Source organism: Gracilinanus agilis, chromosome 6, assembly GCF_016433145.1.
Source record: "Gracilinanus agilis isolate LMUSP501 chromosome 6, AgileGrace, whole genome shotgun sequence".
In the NCBI taxonomy this organism is placed as follows: Eukaryota; Metazoa; Chordata; class Mammalia; order Didelphimorphia; family Didelphidae; genus Gracilinanus; species Gracilinanus agilis.
In genome coordinates, this window is record NC_058135.1 from 148905606 (window position 1) to 148928323 (window position 22718).

General features: G+C 36.4%; 1 protein-coding gene across 1 annotated transcript in view; it reads right to left on the reverse strand.

Annotated features, from left to right (window-relative positions):
* STAP1 (signal transducing adaptor family member 1) overlaps nt 1-21105 on the reverse strand; it is a 58452-nt gene extending 37347 nt beyond the window's left edge. Inside the window, exon 1 of the mRNA XM_044680470.1 lies at nt 20947-21105. Coding sequence (XP_044536405.1) covers nt 20947-21066 — 120 coding nt within the window. The 5' untranslated portion in view covers nt 21067-21105. The remainder of the gene's footprint in view (nt 1-20946) is intronic.
* Between the last annotated feature and the right edge of the window lie 1613 nt (nt 21106-22718).

The following is a 22718-nucleotide window of genomic DNA, read 5'->3' on the forward strand; positions in this document are numbered from 1 at the left end:
TCTCTCTCTCTCTCTCTCTCTCTCTCTCTCTCTCTCTCTCTCTCTCTCTCTCTCTCTCTCTCTCTCTCTCTCTCTCTCCCAGACTTATGATTTCACTGATATATGAAACTCCAAGTGAGTCAATTTCCTGGTCAATGCAGATGAGCACTTCCTCTACTATTTCTAGTCTCAGAGAGTTTCCTGGGATACTAAGAATTTAGGTCACTTGTCCTGGATCACACAGAGCCAGTATATCTCCAAAGTGAGACATGAACCCAGGTCTTCCTAGTTATAGATCTGCTCTCTATTGTCTACACCACACTGTGTCTCCGAGTGCTCTTTCAATGACGACCTCTATGAGTTCACTACAACTTCTTGAAATTAGCAGGTAAGACAAAATTTTTGGACACATCATTTCATCATGGAAGAATTCATAGCATGAAAATTCCTTCCACTGATGCCAATCTACAATTTATCCTCTTCTAGCTACCAAGCCTTCTGGTCTCTCATTGAGAAATATGAGGTACATCAAAAGGAAATAATTAGCCAGTATCAGAGCCAGAGAAAGTACTCTAGCCTTATAGATTCATATTAGCTACAGTGTTTATGCTAATAAGTTATATGTACTTGAAAATCGTGATATTCCTTAGGATTTAAGGTAAACTCAATTTGGTTCCCTGCTTCTCTTCTAGGGACCCATTTATTAGCCAGGAAATAAAAGCTGATGAAAGAGACAACTGCTTTGCTGGTGATCTGTAGATCCCTAAGGCATGCCAAGGGAACCTGCTAGTTGCAAAGTGATTGATGTACATATATTGAAGGTATGAGAAAGTATCTCAAAACTGTGATTCCCTCTCCACCCCCCACCAAAACTGCCATTAATCTAGCCATCCAGGAGAGGTTGCACAATAGAGTAGAAAAGATTCTGAAGAGCCTTTTTAAACCTTTGCTCTTAGAGAAGAGAGGCAAGGTAGAAGAGCACCAACTGTGAGCCTGTGGCCAGGAAGGACAATGCTCCCCCAAATTTAATATAATTGTAAGTATTTGGAGCTTTATATGACTCATTGAATCACTTAAAGAATGGTCTGCAGGATATACTTACTTGTGGCCCTGTGGGTCATGGTCAAGATATCCTCTCTCTATTCTATCCCATCTCATTGCTGCGGGCAAACTAGCATTACTACTCTAAGGAGTCTTCTACTTTATTTAAACTTTATTTGTTATTTCTATTTTTATAAGATAGTTGTACTTTTATATTTGCTAGCTTATCTTTTTTTAAAACAAACAATTTTTTTGGTTGAGAAAGAGAAATAGCAGAGAGAGAGAGAGAGAGAGAGAGAGAGAGAGAGAGAGAGAGAGAGAGAGAGAGAGAGAGAGAGAGAGAGAGAGAGAGCTGATCTGGGGGGGGGGGGTCAGGAGAAGAATACACATCTGAGCTCAAACATTTCCTGGCTGTGTGACCATGAGCAAGTCATTAAGGTCTATGAGCATCAGTTTCCTTACCTGTCCAGTAGGAATAATAACATCTGTATTACCTACCTTATAAAATTGTTATAAGAAAATCACTTGGTAAACCTTAAAGTGTTATGGCAACATAAGATTGTTTGTTTTGTTTGTTTAGTTTTATTCCTTTCTACCTATTATTTACAAATATTTCTGAGGATTTGCTGCCCCTGCTTTGGACCTCAGAGCATATCCTATTGATGTGTACCTAGAAGAATGAACTTCCTTCAGCATAGACTGTATTCTTTTGTGAGAAAGAGACAGAACATAGGAAACTAACCAACACTAGTCACAATTCAAAAAGAGAGACTAGAATAAAATTAATCACTTCTAATGAGCGCATTTTTGGTAATATATTTCTGAGGCTCTTTATTTCTCTAAGTGATATTCTCACACTCAAAATCCAAGCCCAAGGACTATTCTCACAAACATTTTAGAACTTTAGGACTGCTACAGTTAATAGCTATTAATGTAGTATAATGGAAGACAGAAGATGACCTAGGTTGTAATACTGACCTTGGGCAAGTTCCTTCCCTTCTTTTGGTCTCAATTTTCTTATCTGTAAAATGAAGAAGTTGAACTAGACAATTTCTAATGTTTCTTTCAGCTCTAAATCTTAGGCATCTGAGTGGAAGTGGCAAATGATTGTTGACCCTTTTTCCTGCTATTAGTTGGCATACTTCTAGACCTATTAGCAATAACAATAAGGCAGAAGAAAGAAAATGTGAGAATAAGTAGAGCTGATCACCTCATTAAAAATATAGCAGAGGAGCAGAACCTGACCCTGAAACAATGGAAGTCTTTTTCAGGAATGAAGTCTGAAGAGATGAGTAAATCAAAGACTATCAGTATGAAGTATTATTACAAATCTAGAGATTCCCTAAGAGGAGTGGCAAGTGACTTCATAACACCTATAAACAGAGAGAGACTCAAGAAATAGTCTTCCTGAAAACTAGAAGAGACAAAACAGAAATCTTTCATGAAACACTTGACACATAGGTCTCTTCCCCATTTTTTTAAATTTCTTTGGGGTACAGACCCAATTATAGTATTGCTAGATAAAAGGGAATACAAAGTTTTAGAGTTCTTTGGGCATAGTTCCAAATTGCTTTCCAGAATGGTTGAATTTGTTCACAATTCCACCAATAGTGTATTTTTTTTTATCCTGGGACTCCATCCTAGGAGCATAGGGCCACAACCAGTAGGCAATGGGACACACAGTCGCTCAGGGTCACCCAGCTGGGAAGTGTCTGAGCCCGGACTTGAACCTAGGACTTTTCGTCTCTAGGCCTGCCTCTCAATCCACTGAGCTAGCCCAGCTGCCCCTACTTTAGGTTGCAGTTTCTTTAGCAGATGTAGTTTTTACAGGGTGGGGTTGCTAGCCCCACGCCCAACCCTCCTCCTTTTTTCATCCGGGCTAGGGACCGTCCTTGGCCCAGGAGTGGTAAGGGTGGGCAGTAGGGGTCAAGTGACTTGCCCAAGGTCACACAGCTGGAAGTGTCCGAGGCTGGACTTGAACCTAGGACCTCCAGTCTCTAGGCCTGGCTCTCAATCCACTGAGCCACTCAGCTGCCCCCCAATAGTGTATTAGTATCCCGATTTTACACTAGACATTATATTTTCAAGAAATCATGAGTGGAAACTGCCCAGATCCATTAAAACCGAAGGAAAGAAATAGATAGAAAGAATCCACTGATCACTTACTAAAAAGAAAAGTTCCAGGGATGCCATAAGCAAAACTTAGAGCTTCTAAGTCAAGGAAAAACATGCTTCAAACAATCAGAAAGAAAAGATTCAAGTATTAAGAAACCCAGTTAGGATCATGATAGACTTGGCAACACATCTTGAGATATAATCATCCAAAAGGCAAAGTAAACGTGCTCACATCTAAAAATAATTTTCCCTGCAAAACCTAGTGCAATCCTACATCAACAAGATGAGTACACATACCAACAAAACCAATACAAAGAAGGGAAGCAGAAAGCTGAGGGGAAATCTTTGTAGCAAGTATCTCTGTATAAGGTCTTATTTCTCAAATATATAGAGAACCAAATCAAATTTATAAAAGTAAAAGTCATTCTCTAATTAATAAAGATTAGAGAATAGGCACAAGCAGTTTTCAGATGAAGAAATCAAAGCCATCTATAGTCATATAAAAATACCCTAAATCACTCTTGATTAGAGAAATTCAAATTAAAACAACTCTCACCTCACACCATCAGACTGACCAATAAGACAGAAACAGGAAATGATAAATATTGGAGGAGATGAGAGAAAATTGGGATAGTAATACACTATTGGTGAAGTTGTGTTTTGATTTCAACATTCAGGAAAACAATTTGGAACTATGCCTGAAGGACTCTGTAAGGTTAAAATTTAATATACAGTAAATCCAAATATTATATTTTATTAGATTCATTAATAATTAATAGAAGTAAAGGAATAAAAGGGTAATTATTTAACAAACATAAAACATGTGCCCAAGCTCTCCTTGCCTATTTAAAAGAACCACTTCATCAAAGCTGTATCAGCAAGACAAGAGAGAGGCAGAAATCCACAGAATTTATATTCTGCCTACATCAGTACATAATGACAGGAAGAAAGTGGGGTGCTGGGAAATGTCCAAAGGTACAAAATTCTGATTACACAACTCTAAAAATGTGCATACCCTTTGATTTAGCAATACCATTACCAGGTATGTATCCCAAAGAGATAAAACAGAGGAAAGGACCATTTGTACAAAAATATTAATTGCAGTTCTTTTTGTGGTAGCAGATCTGGAAATTGAGGGATTGTCCATCAATTAGAGAATGGCTGAACAAGTTGGGGTATATGATTGTGATGGGACATTATTGTGCTATAAGAAATAAAGAGCAAGAAGATTTTGGAAAAAATCTGGGAAGACTTACATGAACTGTTGCAAAATGAAATGAACAGAACCAGAAAAACATTGTACATAGTGAAAGTAATAATTTTTGAACAACTGTGAATGACCTAGTTATACTCAGCAATGCAGTAATCCAAGACAATCCCAGGCACTCGTGGTGAAAAATGCCATCTGACTTCTGAGAAAGAACTGATGGAGTGAAACATACTATATTTCACTCTTCTTGTTCTCATTCTTCTTTGATTTGAGATCTCTTTTACAAAATGACAAATTATGGCAGGGAAGGGAAGGGGCAGGAAAGAGTGAGAGAATTTGGAACTCATATTTTTAAAAAAAGAATATTTTAAAAATGTACATATAATTGGGGGAAATGAATATTACTAAAAATAAGTAAAATGAGGAGTTGTATTAAAAAAGGAAAAGTATACATAGGGGCATGAGAGTGAGCGTCACATTAACTTCTTTCTGATCTGGACCAGACTAATGAGAAGCAAACACCGAAACATGCATACATATACACATGCATACACATACAAACAGTTTCATGTAGAAATCTTTTTTTAAAACTCAACCAGGAAATAGGCTGGGATAGGTAGAATGAGAGGATCATGAGGCAGGATAATTTCTGAGAAGGGAAGAGTTCTAAACAAAACAAACTTCATCTTCAGAGTGTAGATACTGAAACTGTAAAAAGGGGTAGAAAGATAAAATAAGAACCAAGTGATTTGGATCTGGTCAATGAGAAGACAGGAAGGGTAAAGAAACAGAAGCTGATTGCTTCAGTTATAAACCACTGGTGTTGATCACATTCCTTCTCTTTTACCACCTTCGTCTGTGTAAAGGGATATCTAAAAGAAGAAATGATATCTGGGGGGAAAATCTTTGCAGAAAATTTTTCTGATAAAGGTCTGATATATAACTGAACTCAGTATCTTCCCCTATCCCTACCTCTACCACCCATCCTCTTTCTAAATTTCCCTATTACTACTTTAGCAACACAATGGATCTTCTCAACCCCACCAGGCTCACCACTGATGTTATCTTCCCCCTTTCACTATCTCTCAAGCCCCATATCCAATCTGTTGCCAACATCTGTAGATTTCTCCTTTGGAACATCTCTTAAATAAACCTTTTTCTTTCTTCTGACAGTGACACTACTCTAGTGGAGGCCTCCATTGCTTCACAGCTGGCTTATTGCAATAGCCTGCAGGTAGGTCTGCTTGCCTCATGTCTTTCCCCATTCCAATCAATTCTCCACTCAGCCACCAAAATGACTTCCTAAACCATGTCATGCCAACTTCCCCCCTCCTCGATAAACTCTAGTGGCTCTAAGTCACCTCCAAGATCAAGTTCAAAACTGTCTATTTTTCATTCAAAGCCATCCATAGCCTAAGCTCTCTAACCTTTCCAGACTTCATACACCTTACACCCCATCCTCATGTTCTTTAAACCAGTGACCCTGACTTCCTTGCTGTTCTGCAAAAAAACACACTCCATCTCCAGACAATAGGCACCTCATGATCTGTTGCTTACATCTGAAAAGCACTCTCTCTTGATCTCCACGTCCTGGATTTATTGGATTTCTTCAAATTCCAACTAAAATAACACCTTCTTTAGGAAGCTTTCCTAGTCCCTCTTAATTCTAGTGCCAGAGGGCACTAATCTCTTGATTACTTCCTATCAATTATTTATTTAGCTTGTTTATATTATGTCTATGTCTATATTATATAATTCTACATATTATATAATATGTCTATATTAGCTTTTTGTACAAAGTTTGTGGCAAGTTGTCTCCCTCTGTTAGACTGTGAGCTATTTGAGGGCAGGAACTAAATTTCTTTGTATCCCCAGCACTTACTACAGTGTCTGGCATATAATAGGTATTGGCTAAATGATGATATCCAAGATAGAGAGGGAAATGAGTCAAATTATATAAGAATAAGAATAAGAATAAGAATAAGGATATTAAACAGTGGGAAAATAGTCAAAGGACATGAATAGACAATTCTCAGAGGATAAAATCCAAACTATTAATAGCCACATATGCCCTGTCACAAATATTAAAAGGCATGTAAATCAAAACAACTTTAAAGTTCTACTTTACACAGTATAGCAAAGATGTCAAAAAAAGAGAATAGAACAATTATTGGACAAGATATCAGAGGTCTGTCCCACTGGGGTAAAAGTAGAGAACAAGCCAGTGCAGGTAAAGTCCCAGTCAGACAATATTGGGTCTTGGGGTCAACTGAATTGGTAGCAATGGCAATGGTAACTTCCAGAGCTCTCAGCCCACAGACTTCAAGGGGTTTAGACATTTGGTCAGAAGGAGATTAATTACAGGGGTCCTTTTGCTGACACTGTGTACACCTATGTTGCAGTTCCCCTTTGCACATCTGGTTTGCAGTCCTGAGTAGTAGTTCTAAGTCGGGAGTACTAGTGTACTAGAACTTATATCCACAGTGGAGTAGAGACTCTGATCACAGTTCTAATGTAGCAAAGAATGACCAGAGCACAGGCCAGAAAAGTGGTAATCACTTTTTAACTTAGATTATACAACCTTGGAAGAACTGAAAACTTGCAGCCTTCCCCTGCCCCCCACTCTCCCTGCCCAGAACTAGCTCTGAAAACATCTGCATAAGAAACCTAAAGCATAAAAATCTGAGAGAAATATACAACTCAAGAAATAGGCTTGGAAAATTAGTGAACAACAAAATAAGAATTTGACCATATAAAGTTACTATGGTAATAGGGAAAATCACAAAAACAAATTCAGAAGAAGACAGTAAAGTCAAAATTGCTATATCCAAAGCCTCAAAGAAAAATGTAAATTGGTCTCAGGCCAAAAATAAAAAGTTAAAAAACCAACAATACCTGGAAATACTCAAAAAGGATTTAAGAAGTCAAATAAGGGAAGTAGAAGAAAAAAATGAGAAAAGAAATAAAAGTAATGTAAAAAAATAAAAAAAGTCAAACACTTGGTAAAGGAAACACAAAAAATATTTCTTAAAAACACTTTAAATAGAATGGCCAAATGATGAAAGAGGCACAAAAATTCACTGAAGAGAAAAACTTTTAAAAAGAATTGGCCACATGGAAAAAGATGTACAAAAATTCACTGAACTTCTTAAGAAGTATAATTGGTTAAATGGAAAAGGAAGTATAAAAAATTACTCAAGAAAATAATGTTTTAAAAATTAGAATGGGGGGGCAGCTGGGTAGCTCAGTGGATTGAGAGCCAGGCCTAGAGACGGGAGGTCCTAGGTTCAAATCCGGCCTCAGACACTTCCCAGCTGTGTGACCCTGGGCAAGTCACTTAACCTCCATTGCCTACCCTTACCACTCTTCCACCTATAAGTCAATACACAGAAATTAAGGGTTTAAAATAAAAAAAAAATTAGAATTGGGTAAATGGAAGTTAATGAATTCATGAAATATTAGGAAACAACCAAAGTAAAAAGAATGGAAAAAAAAGAAGAAAATGTGAAATATCTCTTTGGAAAAAATAACTGACCTGGAAAATAGATCAAGAAAAGATCATTTAGAAATTATTGGACTACCAAGAGCAGCTAGGTGGCTCAGTGGAGATGGGAGGTCCTAGGTTCAAATCTAGCCTTAGACACATCCTGGCTGTATAACCTCGGGCAAGTCACTTAACCCTTATTGCTTAACCCTTACTATTCTTATGTTTTGGAAGCAATACCCACTATTGATTCTAAGACAGAAGGCAAGGGTTAAAAAAAAGAAAGTAATTTGATGAATTTATGACATATTTTTAAAAAGGGAACTACGAAAAAAAGATTCAGCTACATTTAGAATTCTCTTTTTATGTTTCATTTACTCTGTATATAGAAATGATTATGGTTTTTTTTTCTAATTAATGGTGGAAATGGCCTTGGGATACTCCAATCAGGACCAGTGAATCAGGGAGATAGAAAGAAGGTACAACTAGCACTCAAAAGGATGGCTAGAGATAAAGTGTCATCTTTGAAGATCCATGTCTAAATGAGTACCAGAAGAAGCAAGAGAAGAAGAGCTATAAAATTAAAGTAAATGTATTAATTATAGAGTGAAAATTCCAGGGCATAGTTGAAGAGGTGAATAGATCAATAGTAGGACATAAAGTTGGAATAGAGTTGAGATAAATGGAGGTAAGAAAAAAACATCCAAGGAGGTAGTTTGTTCTTTAATAATAGGAGGTCAGTGTCACTGGGATCAGGAGAACAAGAGGAAGTGGAATAGATTAACCACAGGAGAATAAAATCAAGATAGAATATCAATGTATACATGGTCTCCAGAAATCCATGGACAACAAAGTCCTAGGCCTTTAATTTTGTATTTTTGCTATATCCTCAGGCATCCAAAAGCAATCAGTAAAACTTTAATTTTATTGGTGAAGATAATAAAAGATAATACAATTCACTGCTAAGGTGGCCATAATAAAATAGAATGGTATTACATTGCTATAGAAATATGCCTTCAGAAAGCAATATAGAATTATACAGTAAGAATTAGAAAAATGTTACATACTTTTTAGCCATTGTACCCAATCTTGCATTTTACCTCAAAAAGTTTATTAATGGGAAAAAAATTATCTGTGCCATAATACTGCTAACAACACACTTTATAATATCAAAAAATTGGAAACAAACTAGATACCCAATGCTTAGGGAGTGACTAAATAAATTTTAGGTTATAAATGTAATAACCTTTTTATTGCAAAAGAAATTTTAAATATGAAGAATTCAAAGCCATATGGAATATTTATATGAAGTGCTATAGAGTGAAGAAATTAGAACCAAAAGAATAATATATACTCTAACTATACTACATAATTATAGACAAAAAAATCCATATCAAACACATACATGAGGTCAAAAGGGACATCAAAACAAGAATGATGATGTTAGCATTACTAAGTTTATTTATTAGAGTTAACAACAGAAATTTATTGGACTTCTACAATCATTTGTAATATTTTGTTTTATTTTTTCCCCATTTTTCTCAATTTATTTTCTCTTGGACCTATATATAGTTAAATATTTGTGTCAGGAGTATGCTGGTAATTGTTTAAAAATGGCCTTTCTGAAAAAAAATGTATGCTCATCTCACTTTTAAGTTTAATCTGCATTAACATTTTCTCTGTCATATTCTTAAATTTACAGATAAAAAATAATAAATCAAGTCATGATTTGTAGTGATTGGTGTTTTCAAAGTGTAAATGTTGAGTGAAAATTTAATAGTTGGTTCTTAGAAGCTCCAACATATCCCTGCTTGTACTCATTAAGAGAAGTTTCAATAATATATATATTAAGTCGGAGTATAATCAGGATCCTAGCACTGAAGCTAAACCTTTTGTAATTCTTATAAGCTAGGCTCTATACATGTAGGGGACAGATGACAAAGGAAAACTAAAATAACTGCTATGTATATAGGTGATAGGAGCAAGTCCAAAAAAATTGAGAGAAATAAATATTAGCATATATCATATTATAATTATATATTTCTAATTTTGTTGTATAACTATAAGGTTGTATAACTATAAGCTTTAGTGGAAACAACCTGGTATGTAGCAAAATTTAGATGATCTATTTTGAGTAAAAGGAGACCATTAAGAGAAACAGCTCTCTACACTGATAGGAGTACCCATACTGATCAAATCATAGCTACAGTCCATTACTGAAGTATGACCAAAATTTATTCAGCTCATAATTTATTCTTCACCATCTATGCACAATTCAACCAATGTCAGTTGTACCATCTATAAAAAAAAGCTAACAGGAATAATATTCATGTTTCTCACAGAAGAGCTTCAAAATATAATTATAATAGTAGAATTCTCAGAGAAAAAACTATAAATTAAATAAAAATTGACCATATGGGAGAAAATCCAATAACTTTTAAGAGCCTTAAGAAGTTAGTAAGTTCATCCCCTTATATATAGGCAATATGCCAGTTAAATTTCCCAGACACATGAGATTAACAGAGCCATAACTAGAGTTAGGAAAGGAAGGTTTTGGCCTCGGTGGAATTTTTACCTAGCTGTGGATTCGTAGAGGGTATGACTGTGAATCTTGTCACAGTAAAACAGCATCTAATGAATGATCCCAGCCCCAGTGACTTTGAAAGGAACAGAACCACAGATACTCTAGGTCAGTGATTCCCAAAGTGGGCGCTACCACCCCCTGGTGGGTGCTTCAGCGATCCAGAGAGGCAGTGATGGCCACAGGTGCATTTATCTTTCCTATTAATTGCTATTAAATTTTTTAAAAAATTAATTTCCAGGGGGCGCTAAGTAATATTTTTTCTGGAAAGGGGGCGGTAGGCCAAAAAAGTTTGGGAACCACTGCTCGAGGTGCACTCTACAAGGATCTGAGGTCATTGACTTCAGAAATATCCTTTTTCTTGGTCAGCCTCATTTATAACACAGAGTACTTTCCACCTAAGCCAAAGCCCAGAGTAGGTTTGAAGAGTAGGGCAAGTTTGGGAATGGCAGATAGCCTCTAATCTTTTAATCAATAGGCTAGCCCCAAGTCGAGTGCCTGTGCAGAGAAGGGGAAAAAAAAAGAAGTACTTTGCTTCTCAGTACCAGCCTCCATTTAGTCTATGGCCATAAGAGCCCCAGATCTCCACTAATATAAGAAGGTGCCTTGCTCCCTAGCAAAGACTCCCCAAAAGCCAAGTGCAAGAAGTACAGAAAGGATAAAATGAATAACTAGGATGATAAGGGCACTGCGTGAGAGGAGGAAGCATCCAAGAATAGGCTCCCCCACTCCTCAAATGATAAATGGTCAAAAGATGTGACTAGGCAGGAAGAAGTACAAGCTAGTAACAGCCATATGAAAAAATGCTTCAAACCACCAATTACCTCACAGCCATCATATTGGTGAAGATGAAAAAAAGGGGGCAAGTGTTTGTAGGGACTTTAGGAAAAACAGACTAATGCCTTGTGGGGTGGGAGGGGAGTCTGAGCTGCTTCAGTCATTCTGGAAAGTTATTTGGAACTATGGCCATGGTCAAAGATTTGCCAAATTGCTCATGCCCATTGACCTAGCAATACCATCACTAGGCCTATACCCAAAAAGAAAAAAGATCAACACATATGAAAAAATATGTATAGCAATTTTTTTTTCAGAGTAGCAAAAAACTAGAAACTAAGTGGATGAGCATCAACTGGGATATGGCTAAAATAATTACGGTATGTTAATATGTCAGAGTCCTACCATGCTCTAAGAAAAGATAATATGGACAGTTATTGAGAAACATGGAAAGATTTGTATGAAGAATAAAGTAAGCAGAACCAGAAGATTAACTTATACTATAATATCAAAAACCTTTGAAAGACTTGAGAACTCTGATGAATGAAATGACTGACTCTATCCTGTTCACTTCTTAACAGAGAGAAAATGGACTCAAGAGGTAGAATGAGACAAACAGTTTTGGATATTCTGATATGGGACTTTGTTTTGCTTAACTACGCATATTTGTGAAATGGGTTTGGTTTTCCTTCTTTTTTTTAAATAGAGGTGGTAAAAGTGATTGAGAGAGAAAATGAATATTTGTTAGTTGAAATAAAATATTTTTTAAAAAATCAATAGTTTCCTTCTGCCTTATTTCCTGCCTCTTCTTCACATGTTAAAGAAAAGACCATTTATCTGCTCTGTCATGGTTGGGTCAACAGGTAAGCTCCTGCATCCACCATTTGGAGTCTCACCTACTTTCTTCTTGAAGAGAAAGAGATGGGTATCTGGGTTAGAGAGTGCTTTTAGATAAAGATGGTGGTAGCAAAAGAAAGTTTTGAGTTAGTGGAAAAGTATGATGGACATTTCCCCTCCCCTACCCACATCCTGGACAAACCACACATGACCTAACTAGCCTCTAGTTAGCAAAAACAATTATTTAAAATAGAAAGTATTGACCTCTTTATTTCATAGTCAAAGCCCTCCTTAAAGCTTTCTATACTCTTTGCTTCTACTTTCTCAATTCATACTTATTGCTCAACTCCTCGTAATCTAACTTCAGACATCACAACCCCCCAAAACTGGCTTCTCAAAGGTTATCAAAGATCTCTTAATTGTTAAACCTAATAGCCTTTCCTTAGGCTTCATTTTTCTTCTCCTTTCTGAAGCTTTTGACTTTGTTGACCATCTTCTCCTCCTTAAGTTAATTCTCTCCTACCTCTGTTTTCTTTCTCTATGTTCATCGTTCTTCTGATTTTCTAACTACTTCAGTTTAAACTTCTCCTCAGTTTCTTTTGCTATTTCATTATTCATGTCCTTTCCCCCAACTATGCACGGCCCCCAATAATACTCTGTCATGGTCTCGCTTCAGTTATATATCTATATCTTCTTTTGGTGATATCATCAGATCCAGTGGGTTCAAAAATCATCTATTTGCAGATGACTTCCAAATCTACATATCCAGTCCTAAATTCTCTCTTGAGCTCCAGCTTTACATTATTGGGTACTTGTTGAATACTGTTCAACTAGAAATCATAGATACTTGACAAGATGGTTTCCTGTACAGGAAGCAAACTTCCCAGCTCCCTTATGCCCATTCCGGCAAAACACTGCACTTCACATCACACCAAATAAAGATCAAGATATCTAATGAGAAAATATATGTAATGAGACTGTCCCCGACATGTAGTATGGAGCTGTTGTTGTGTGTGGCTTGAAGAAAGGCCAAATAGACATCTCTAGTTTCTTCTTTCACCATCATTCTCCAAAGGAGAATTTAATTCCTGCCAAGAAGGGAAGTAGGAGTTTGGTACTGGAGGCTACTCTTCTGTTCTCCCCATAGAGAAGTATATCTGCTCCCTTAACTATTGAACCCTGAAGAGGGAGAGCTCTGAATCTCAAAGATCCAATGGGGCTTAATCCCATGTAGTTCAGGTCAATGCAAGAAGCCAGGTCAACCAGAGGCAAGACCAAGCAAGGCTGACCATCACACCCTAACCTGGACCGCTGGCATAAAGTCCCAATTCAGAAACTAAGACTGGTGGGATGAGTAAATCAAAGGCAAAATTCAAAGCTGGACTAAGAGATCTGCATAGAGAAGATAATTGAATTCACAGGATCTGGCTGAGATATTCAAAGGAAAGAGTGTGGAAGGAGAGGATAGAGGGCTAAGGACCAAGTCTGGGAGACACCCAAAATAAAAATAGCGAAAAAAAGTAGCATAGAAAAGAAGAAAAAAATCTGATAATTTTATATAAAATTTGTTTAATACATTTTTTTAAAAATGGACAGGAAGTGTGAGGTAGAGACCCCATTTTCTATAGAATCCTCTTTTTGTATTCTTCTGTGTGTATAGAAATGCCCTTTTGGGGGGTGAGGGTGTTTGGTGATAGAAGGTAATGAAATCAAATATATATGTTGGCTTTGGCAAGGAGAAGGTTCAACTCTTTGAAAAAGACTGGGAAAAAGGAGGAAAGATTATATAAAGGAAGAAATGGATGAGAATATTAAGGATAATTTCAAAAAATGAGGCCCTTATAATATATCTCAAATGCACTATAACATAGTTATTAGGAAAACTAATAAAAAGTAGAAAAACTGACCAATTCTTTTGTTCATAATTCATAATTACACAATAGACTTGTGTTTGATTAATCCTAGATCAAAGGACTTTGAAGAAAGGAATTAGTATTCAATAATAACTGTTAACTAAAAAACTACTGGAATAATTAACAACTTTAGCAAAGTTTAACAAAATAAGCTAACATAAATCATCAGCATTTCTATATATTTCCAACAAAACGGCAGCAGTAGTAAGAAAGAGAAACTCCATTTAAAATCACTCTAGTCTAGACAATATAAAATATTTAGGAATCTATCTACCAAGATAAACACAGGAATTATATCATTACAACCACAAAACACTCTTTATACAACTAAAACTGGATCTAAATCATTAATAATAATTGTTAGAAATATTAAATAACAGTGTGGGAGTAATGGGATTAGATCCCCACTCCATATGATATATTTATTTTATTGTGAGGTAATGTGGGATACTGAATGGAGAGCTGGCCTCGAGAAGTCTGGAAGAATTGGGTTTAAGTTCTGCTACTGAAATCTCTTGGCTCTTTGATCCTCCGGAAGTCCTTTAACTTCTTGGGACCACAAGCACTCTCTAAGATGAAAACTTGCAGAGAAGTTATTGATTTACATTGATATAAAGAATTTTTTTATCTGTAAATTTCCTTTGGATTTTCTCTACCATGCCACTGAAGCTTTCTCACCAAGCAAATTGACTCCATGATGGGACTTCTCACAATGGAAGTATAATCTGCCTCTGTGATTTCTTCTTATTATTGATTTGTTTCTCTCAGAAACTTCATTTTAAAGAAAATGCCTGAGGCAGTTGCATTTTCATTCTTCTCCAGGTTTCACCCACTCCTGATTCTCTAGACTTTCTCTACCATCACTCCATGTGATTACCTTCTTCTTCACTCCTACTTTTCAGCTTCTTTTTATGTGTTGTCTTCTCCAATTAGAACGTAATATAGAGAGAACTCTCCTTGAGGATGTGGATTATCTCTCTGCTTATATTAGTATTCTGAGCCATTGGCACATTGCCTAGCACATAGTAACTGCTAATAAATGCTTGTTGACTTGATGACTATGAATCAGAGGGCTCACATCAAAATGAACTGATGCTACATAAATTTTAAAAAACACATTACAAAAATATTAGAAAAACAGAATATTTTTTCAGTTTCAGAGAACAGAAAAATTATTTTCTCCTCAAAATGAGAAATTATTAGAGATAAAATATATGGATTTAAAAGCAGAAAATAGTTTTTGTATAGCAAAATCAATGCATCTAGAATAAAAAAGGAAATGAGCAGAGTAGGAAAAATTTATATCAGAAAAATTTCTGATGTAAAATGAGAAATAAGGGGAGCTTCCCCATAACTTCTATGCTGAATCTTATAGGGGGTCACTTCCTAAAGCACACATGGAGATGAGTCTGTACTCTGGCCTGCTCTGGTGGTCTTCATGTTCAGCAATAAAGGACTTGGGATGACTTTGAGATGATGCAGCAATCTCATATTAGACCACAGGATTTACACTTTGGGATGATGAAAGCCACCCTAAGAAGTATGCATGAGAATGTGCCCATGCCTCATCTGATTGCAAAGGGATATAAGTGACTGGAAACTACTCCTCAGCCTTCATGGCTCCCATACTGGAGAATGTGTCAGGGATGATTGGCAAATGAGCAGGAAAATTTGCCTTACAATAAGCATTAAAAAAGAAAAATGATCTCTGGTCCTCCCTCTCTGTCCTCTCTTTTCACGCACATGCTTTGGGAATCTGACAGCCGTCCTTTGGAATTACACGATTTCTCTCCCCTCCTCATTCCCTAGTAGCATCTATGGTGGTTACATGCACGTGGTGCATATGTGCTTGTCTCTGTAACACTGGACATGGATCATAAATCTCCAGCTGCCTCCTCCACTTTGCAATTTTCCTCTAAGCACAGGTAATCAAATAAAGATCCTGAGATGAGGACTATCTCATGGTTTTGAGAGTTCTGGAGTCATTGTCCAGATGGGCCCTTCTCAGAGGAGATGACAAGGATGAGTCATGTATGCCTGAGTTGCCAGAGGATATATATATACACCACAAATTTCTGTTCAGACAGTACAGATCCAAGAGGAAAATAAAAAACCTTTTCACAAGTTTCACAAATCACCTGGGAATTTTTGCTTCTTAAGAGAATATAATAGGAGCGATGGATTACTATTTCATATTTTAAAATATTTATTAATATATAATTATCAGTATTTGGGGTTTTAATCACTTCTTTCGTGGGAGTGAAAATAGCAGTCTTATACCTGGTATCTATTACTTTGTAAACTCAGTAGCTTTTTAGAAGGGACTCTGTTAATCCAAACTAGGAAGACTCTTGAGACATGAGCCATAAATTAGCTTTGTTTAAGAGATTTTCATTGGAGATTTTTTTATTCTAGGACTGGGATTTAATGAGCCAGATCAAGAAAAAAGCTGTAGAGGTCAACCTGTCCCTAGCAGGAACTTGGGTCCACTCAAGTCCACAGCTAGCATTCTTTTGTGGGACGGAACACCCTCTCTCTACACTAGAACACAGGTGACATTTTAACTTCAAAAATTTATTAATGCAAAATTGTAAGTCAAATTCATTTCCCCAACCAAGGATATGAACTGGTACTTTTTTAAACTTCCTTTCTCTGTAGTGCTCCCCTCACTGGTGACCCCTGCTTTGAAAAGCCCTTTCCCCATTAGTCTACCCAGGTGTGGAAGTTCATGGTCAGTGCCAAAGTCCAATCAGGATCATATTTCGGATATCCTGTAACATTTGTACAAGATGAAGTACGTGCAGACAAAAACAAGATGAAGTACGTGCAGATTCCCAAAAAACTAAATAGAACTTGAATATTGTATTTGGACCACTGTGCTACACCCACAACAGACCTTTTCCCAGCTGTCCTTGCTCTCTGTCCTGGGCAGATGGTTCAGGTGATACTGAATAATTTCCCTAACCTCTTCATTATCACTTGGGAATTTTGGCTCTTTTCCCTTACAACGTGATGATTCGCTGTAGTTCTGAAAAGGGTAGGTGGTGCCTATATTTGTTAGATGTGCAGGATCCTTTTCTTTTGGAGAGAAGACCTCTTTTAGGAGTCATCTGGTTTGCCTTGTTTTAACTCTGAGGTTGTTCTTAACAAAAACTGGGGTCTTGTCTGAGGCTGCCAGGAGACTCTGGGTGGGTGGGAGTCTCTATTTGGGGGTTTATCCTCTTTTGACACTGTTGCCCAGGTCGTTTTTGTCTTTGTTGCCATGATTTTGAATTGAAAAACTTCAGCAGAAGGGATGCCTCCTATCTCTTTTCTGATCATATAACTTTTTTCCTCAAGAAGTTTCAGAATCTCCCTGTTGCCTCTAAGATAAAATATAAGCTCCTCTATACCTGGAATGGTTTTTCTTCCTTCTCCCACCCTGTGAAATCTCTAGATCACTCCAAGATTCAGTCACACCTCCTCCAGGAGATTTTTCCTTTCCTGTTCCTCCAGATTATTATATTGCTCTTTCCCTTCTCCCCCAAATTACTTTGCATATATTGATTTATCTGTGTACATCTTGTTCTCTCCCTTGCTCCCGCCCCCTTAGAATGCAAGATATAGCATTGATAGGAGAGAATATTTTCTTTTTCATGATCTTTGTGCAGTAGAAGCTCTCTAACTACCATCTGAGCTCTATTTACACTGGCAGTTTTGGGCCCCAGAGCTCAGCTGCTACATCTCCCAGCAAGGTTCTAGAGGTAGCAGTGAGAGATGCTGGGTAAGTATTTTTTCTAATGCTTTAGCTCACAAACCCCTATCAATAATTATACTCTGACATTAATCAGCCAAAACATCACTAAACTATGCTTATCCTCAATACAACAATACTATAACTAGGCTTATATTTCATAAAGATAAAAGATAATGGAAATGACCAATATGCACAAAATATTGGATAGAGCCACTTTCTATTGTAGCAAAGAACCGAAAAGAAAGTGAGTACCAATCATTTGGGAAATGGTGGAGCAAATTTTGGTTCGTGAATATAATGGAATATTATTGTTCATGAGAAATTCTGAAAGGGATAGATTCAAAGAAATCTGGGAAGATTTATATGAAGTAAAGCAGAATGAAGTAAGATAAACCAGGAAAACAGTTTACACAACTACTACTATAACGGAAAAGACCTTTGAAAGAATTAAGATCTGTAAGGAGTGCAATGGCTAACTATATAATTCCAGAAGACTGATGATGAATGATGTCTCTTAGTATATATATATATATATACCAAGACTGACATGTTCAGATGTGGTAATTTTTTTAATATTTCAGGTATGTATATTTGCTAAATATATTTATTTTATATAAGGGAAGGCTTTTACTTTTGGGAAGGAATTAAGAAAAATTGTAGGGTAGCGAGGATATTACAGGGGGAAATTCCAACCACAGAATTCTCTTATTTGTTATATGTTGTATAATACCTAATACCTAATTGTTAAACTATTGAGTGACACCAGCTGCATAAGATCCAATTTCTGAATTAGCTCCTAAACAAAAAACTCAATTTTATATAAAAAGTGCCACTTTAGGCTAATTCAAGTATGGTTTCTACCCAGATTAGACTCAGTATGCTGGGAGCTCCCATGACTAGCTTATCAGGCACATTATGGAAGGATCCCAAAGCTAGAAGCATAAGATTACTCTCACATTTCTTTTCTATCACTTTAATAAAATTATTTTAGCTATTAAGAAAAGGAGGAGAAGAATATCAATTGATCTTTTTAATAAAAAAATAAAACAGTAGAAAGCAGAAGGAAGTTCAAAAGACAATCAAGGCTGTTTTAGAAAGCTCATGTTAACTTTAAAATATGCATTTAAAAAACAAGCTATATGTCACAGAAATTCACTATTTGATATAGTCTTCCCCTCCTGCTCTTTGTGTAGATAAGTGTTCATGTTTGTTGATGCTTGTTAAGTTTATAACAATAAAAGCCATTAAAAAACTCAAATGAATAATAACTACCCCAAAAATCTACTAAAAAGAAGTGCTAATAAAATAGCCTATTAAATTGGCTGAGTTGAAAATTATGAAATGTAAAACTGGAAGCTATAAAGCATACTATCATGCTATCAATATAGCAAGGAGTTGGTACAGTCTTTTTGGAAAATAGTATGGGGTCATACAATAAAACTATGGAACTATCCATCTCCTTTCACTCAATGATTCTATGATAGGATTAATCATTTAATAAGGGAGGGGAATAGGATTACACCCTAAAAATTCAGTTATTAAGGGAGAGAAAAGACTGCATCAAATATATATTTTAACATTATGTATAATTTTAAAAAAAGACAACTCAAAGTGAACAACCATTGAGAAACACTTAAGTAAATTTTTATGAATCAAAATGAGGAAATAGTAGTATGAATAAAAATAGTACTCTGTCATAGGAAATGACAAATATGAAGAGTAGAAAAATATATGGGAAGATTTATAAAAAACTTAAGTGAAGAAAGCAGCATTAAAAATAATATATACATTGACTACAACTGTTTTTTAAAATAATAATACTGGGAAAATGTAGAGAAAAGAATTGAAAAGAGAACAGAGATGCAAACAATGTTTTATCGCTACCTTCATAAAATTAATATGCACAATATTTAAACTAGGTATAACAAGATTTAATAATTTTGTTACTTATAAATACAAACATTTGTTTGTGTTTGATAGTTACTTAGTTTATAATTTTTAAAACAGAGATGGGCAAATTGTAATTACTTGAATTTTTATTTCATTATCTCCTTGTAAATGTTTCTATCTCCTATCAGTAGATTTAAATTCCTGAGCAATTACATAACTAAATTGTGTTTTATAATAACTAAACTAAATTGTATTTTTAATATATATCTCTTCATAGAGTATTTAATTTAAAAAATTATAATTGTGAACCTCTGAGCTGAAAATAATAGGTCAAAGTTGTCAAATATTCTTTCATAACTTGTTGATTTTTTTTCTCCCTGGCACACATAACTCTGACATTATGAAAGCAAAATCATACAGTCCAGAAATAGGGCCAGTCTTAGAGATGAGTAAATAAATCTAATTTCCTGATTTTATAGATGAGGAAACTGAGGCACAGTGAGATTGACTTGCCCACTATTACACAGCTTGTATTATAGTTGAGTCAGGATGAGAACGCAGCTCTGAATCTCAAATTCAAAACATCTTAACCTTCCATAGCTCATTGATTGTGCAGCTGCACAAAAAAAATTTTTTTTTAACCATTTTTTAAAAAAACCCTTACCTTCCGTCTTAGAACCAATATTGTGTTCCAAGGCAGAAGAGTGGTAAGGACTAAGGCAATGGGATTTAAGTGACTTGTCCAGAGTCACACAGCTAGGAAGCATCTGAGGCTATATTTGAACCCAAGACCTCCAGTCTCTGGACTTGGCTTTCAATCCACTGAGCTACCTGGAAAAATTTAACACATTCTTAAACTAGCATTTTTTCGTTTAGTGAGGTCTTCCTGGAGGAAATTTTCAGCAAAACTTTGATATCATTTTAACTTCAGAAGAGGCAGCTTAGAATAATAATTAGAGAACTTGCCTTGTCAGGAAGAGTTCGACTCTAACGCCCTGGCTTTGCCACATACTCCTGTGTGACTGATTAGTTACTTCACCTGTCAGCCTTTCACTAAGCCTTTCCATTTTGAAGACATCACCAGTCCTCTTTGGTAGAGGGAATTCCTCCCTAGGAGATCCCTACGTGGCTGAAATCACCGATAAGATACCAAACTATTTGGGGGTAAGTATTTTTAAATTGGAGCATTTGGGTTGAATTATAAACATGCTAAAGTTTCACTATGATATAATAGAGAAGGTGAGGAAGTGGCATTTTCCTGTAAGAGCAGAGCCAAAAAAGCTCCCAAGTATCACGTTAACTCCACTTAAGTCTCTCTAGTGGCTTTTGAAAGCTGGCAATACCAGCCGGGACTTTGCATGTGGGCACTGGGATCTCGAGCCTTACCTGGTATTCTGCCCGCTTCACTAACAAGTATCCTTCAAAGTACAAGGGCAGGGATGTGATCCTCATTCTCTCCTGGAAAATTCTCCGCGGGGCTGCCTTGGGGGGCTTCTTCGCCATCATAACCTCTGACTTGGGTGTCCGCGGGGACGTCTCTGGCTTCAGCCAAAGACAGCTCGCTCTCTCTCGCTCTCTCTCTCTCTCTCTCTCTCTCTCTCTCTCTCTCTGAGGTGTAATAGGAAAAGAAAACAGTGCAAAGAGGAAGTCTCAGCACTTGCCTTTAACAAGCCCTCCCCTTTCCCCTCCCTTCCTTTGGCACCCACTCCCCCTTTTTCCCCTCCCCTGCCAGCATCTTATTTTCTTTTTCTCTTTGTAATGTGAGGAGGAATGGGAATAGGCTCGTTTTTATTCCACTATAGTCATAGCGGGCACGGAGAAAAGAAACAAAAGATTAACACCATCCTAGGACTCAAAAGATGGAATTAAAAGGCAATTCAATGCCTGTTGCCCAATTCTGGGCGTGGGGGAAAGAGAACCTTAGGGAAATGCTTGAAAACTGTTTTATACTTTTTGAAATGAGATAGAGTTAAAACCACACTAGCTTAGGAATCAAGTTCAGTTCCCAGATCCCACATTAGCTGGGTATGTGACCGTGCCCTAGTGAATTCGTCTTTCTAGGTCTGTTTCTGCATCAGTAAAATGGAAGAAATACTACTTATGCTATTTACCTTCCTAGCTTGTTTTAAGGATCAAATGAGATTACATTATGTAGTGGGCTTTGCATATCTAAAGCACCCGAGGTAGGTGTGCAGAAACAATTTAGAGTGCTCTCAGGAATGATTTTTATTACTAGTTTGAGAGGTTGACCTTTATTGCAGTGCTACAAAGTAATTTCCTTCCCAATAATATGTTTAGAATTCTCTCGAGAAGCCATATCGTCATAGGATCATAGATCTAGAACTGGAAGGGACCTCAAAGGCCATCTAGTCCAACCTCATCATTTTATAGATGAGGCTATTGAGACCTAGAAGGTTACTTACCCAGGGGATATAGGTGGTGAGTATCTGGAGAGGTACTTGAATCCAGGTCCTTTGACTTCAGATCTAGTGCTGGATAAGTGACTATAAATACACATACATTTATATGAATATATACATATATCTCTTAAAAGATTTTGTACATATTTATGTGGATACACACTGTTTTCCCCCACTAAAATATAAGCTCTTTGACATCAAGAACAGCTTTGTTTTCACTTTTGTATCCTCAGAACCTGCACATTACAAAACCAGCTTAATGGTAGAAATTTAAAACTTTTATATCCTATACCTCTTAAGGTTTTAATATTAGTTTTAAGGTGGTAGCTCATTTACTTTTTTAAAAAATTAATATTTGACTTTATTCTTTTGTAAATGGAAATTTAGAGTATAAAATTGATTTTCTGTTAAAATGTTTCAGGGCAAATAATGATTTTTCATGTTGAAATGTTGATGGCACCTCTAATTGTTGTAACAATTTATATTATCACCATGCCCCAAAACATATATTTGATGTCAAGCCATGCTTCATAATTCTTCCTTCCCAATCTTGCTTGGGTCCTGTGGTTAGCACCTGATATTTCCTGACTATTTGAATGGGGATAAGGTGAGAGAAGGATCAGAACCTCCTCTACCAACATTCTCTCATTAGAGGTGTAAAACATTCATCACAGAATTGAAGAGACAGTTTTCTGTCATGAATCAAAGGGCCAGAATTCTTTAGATCCACAGATTTAG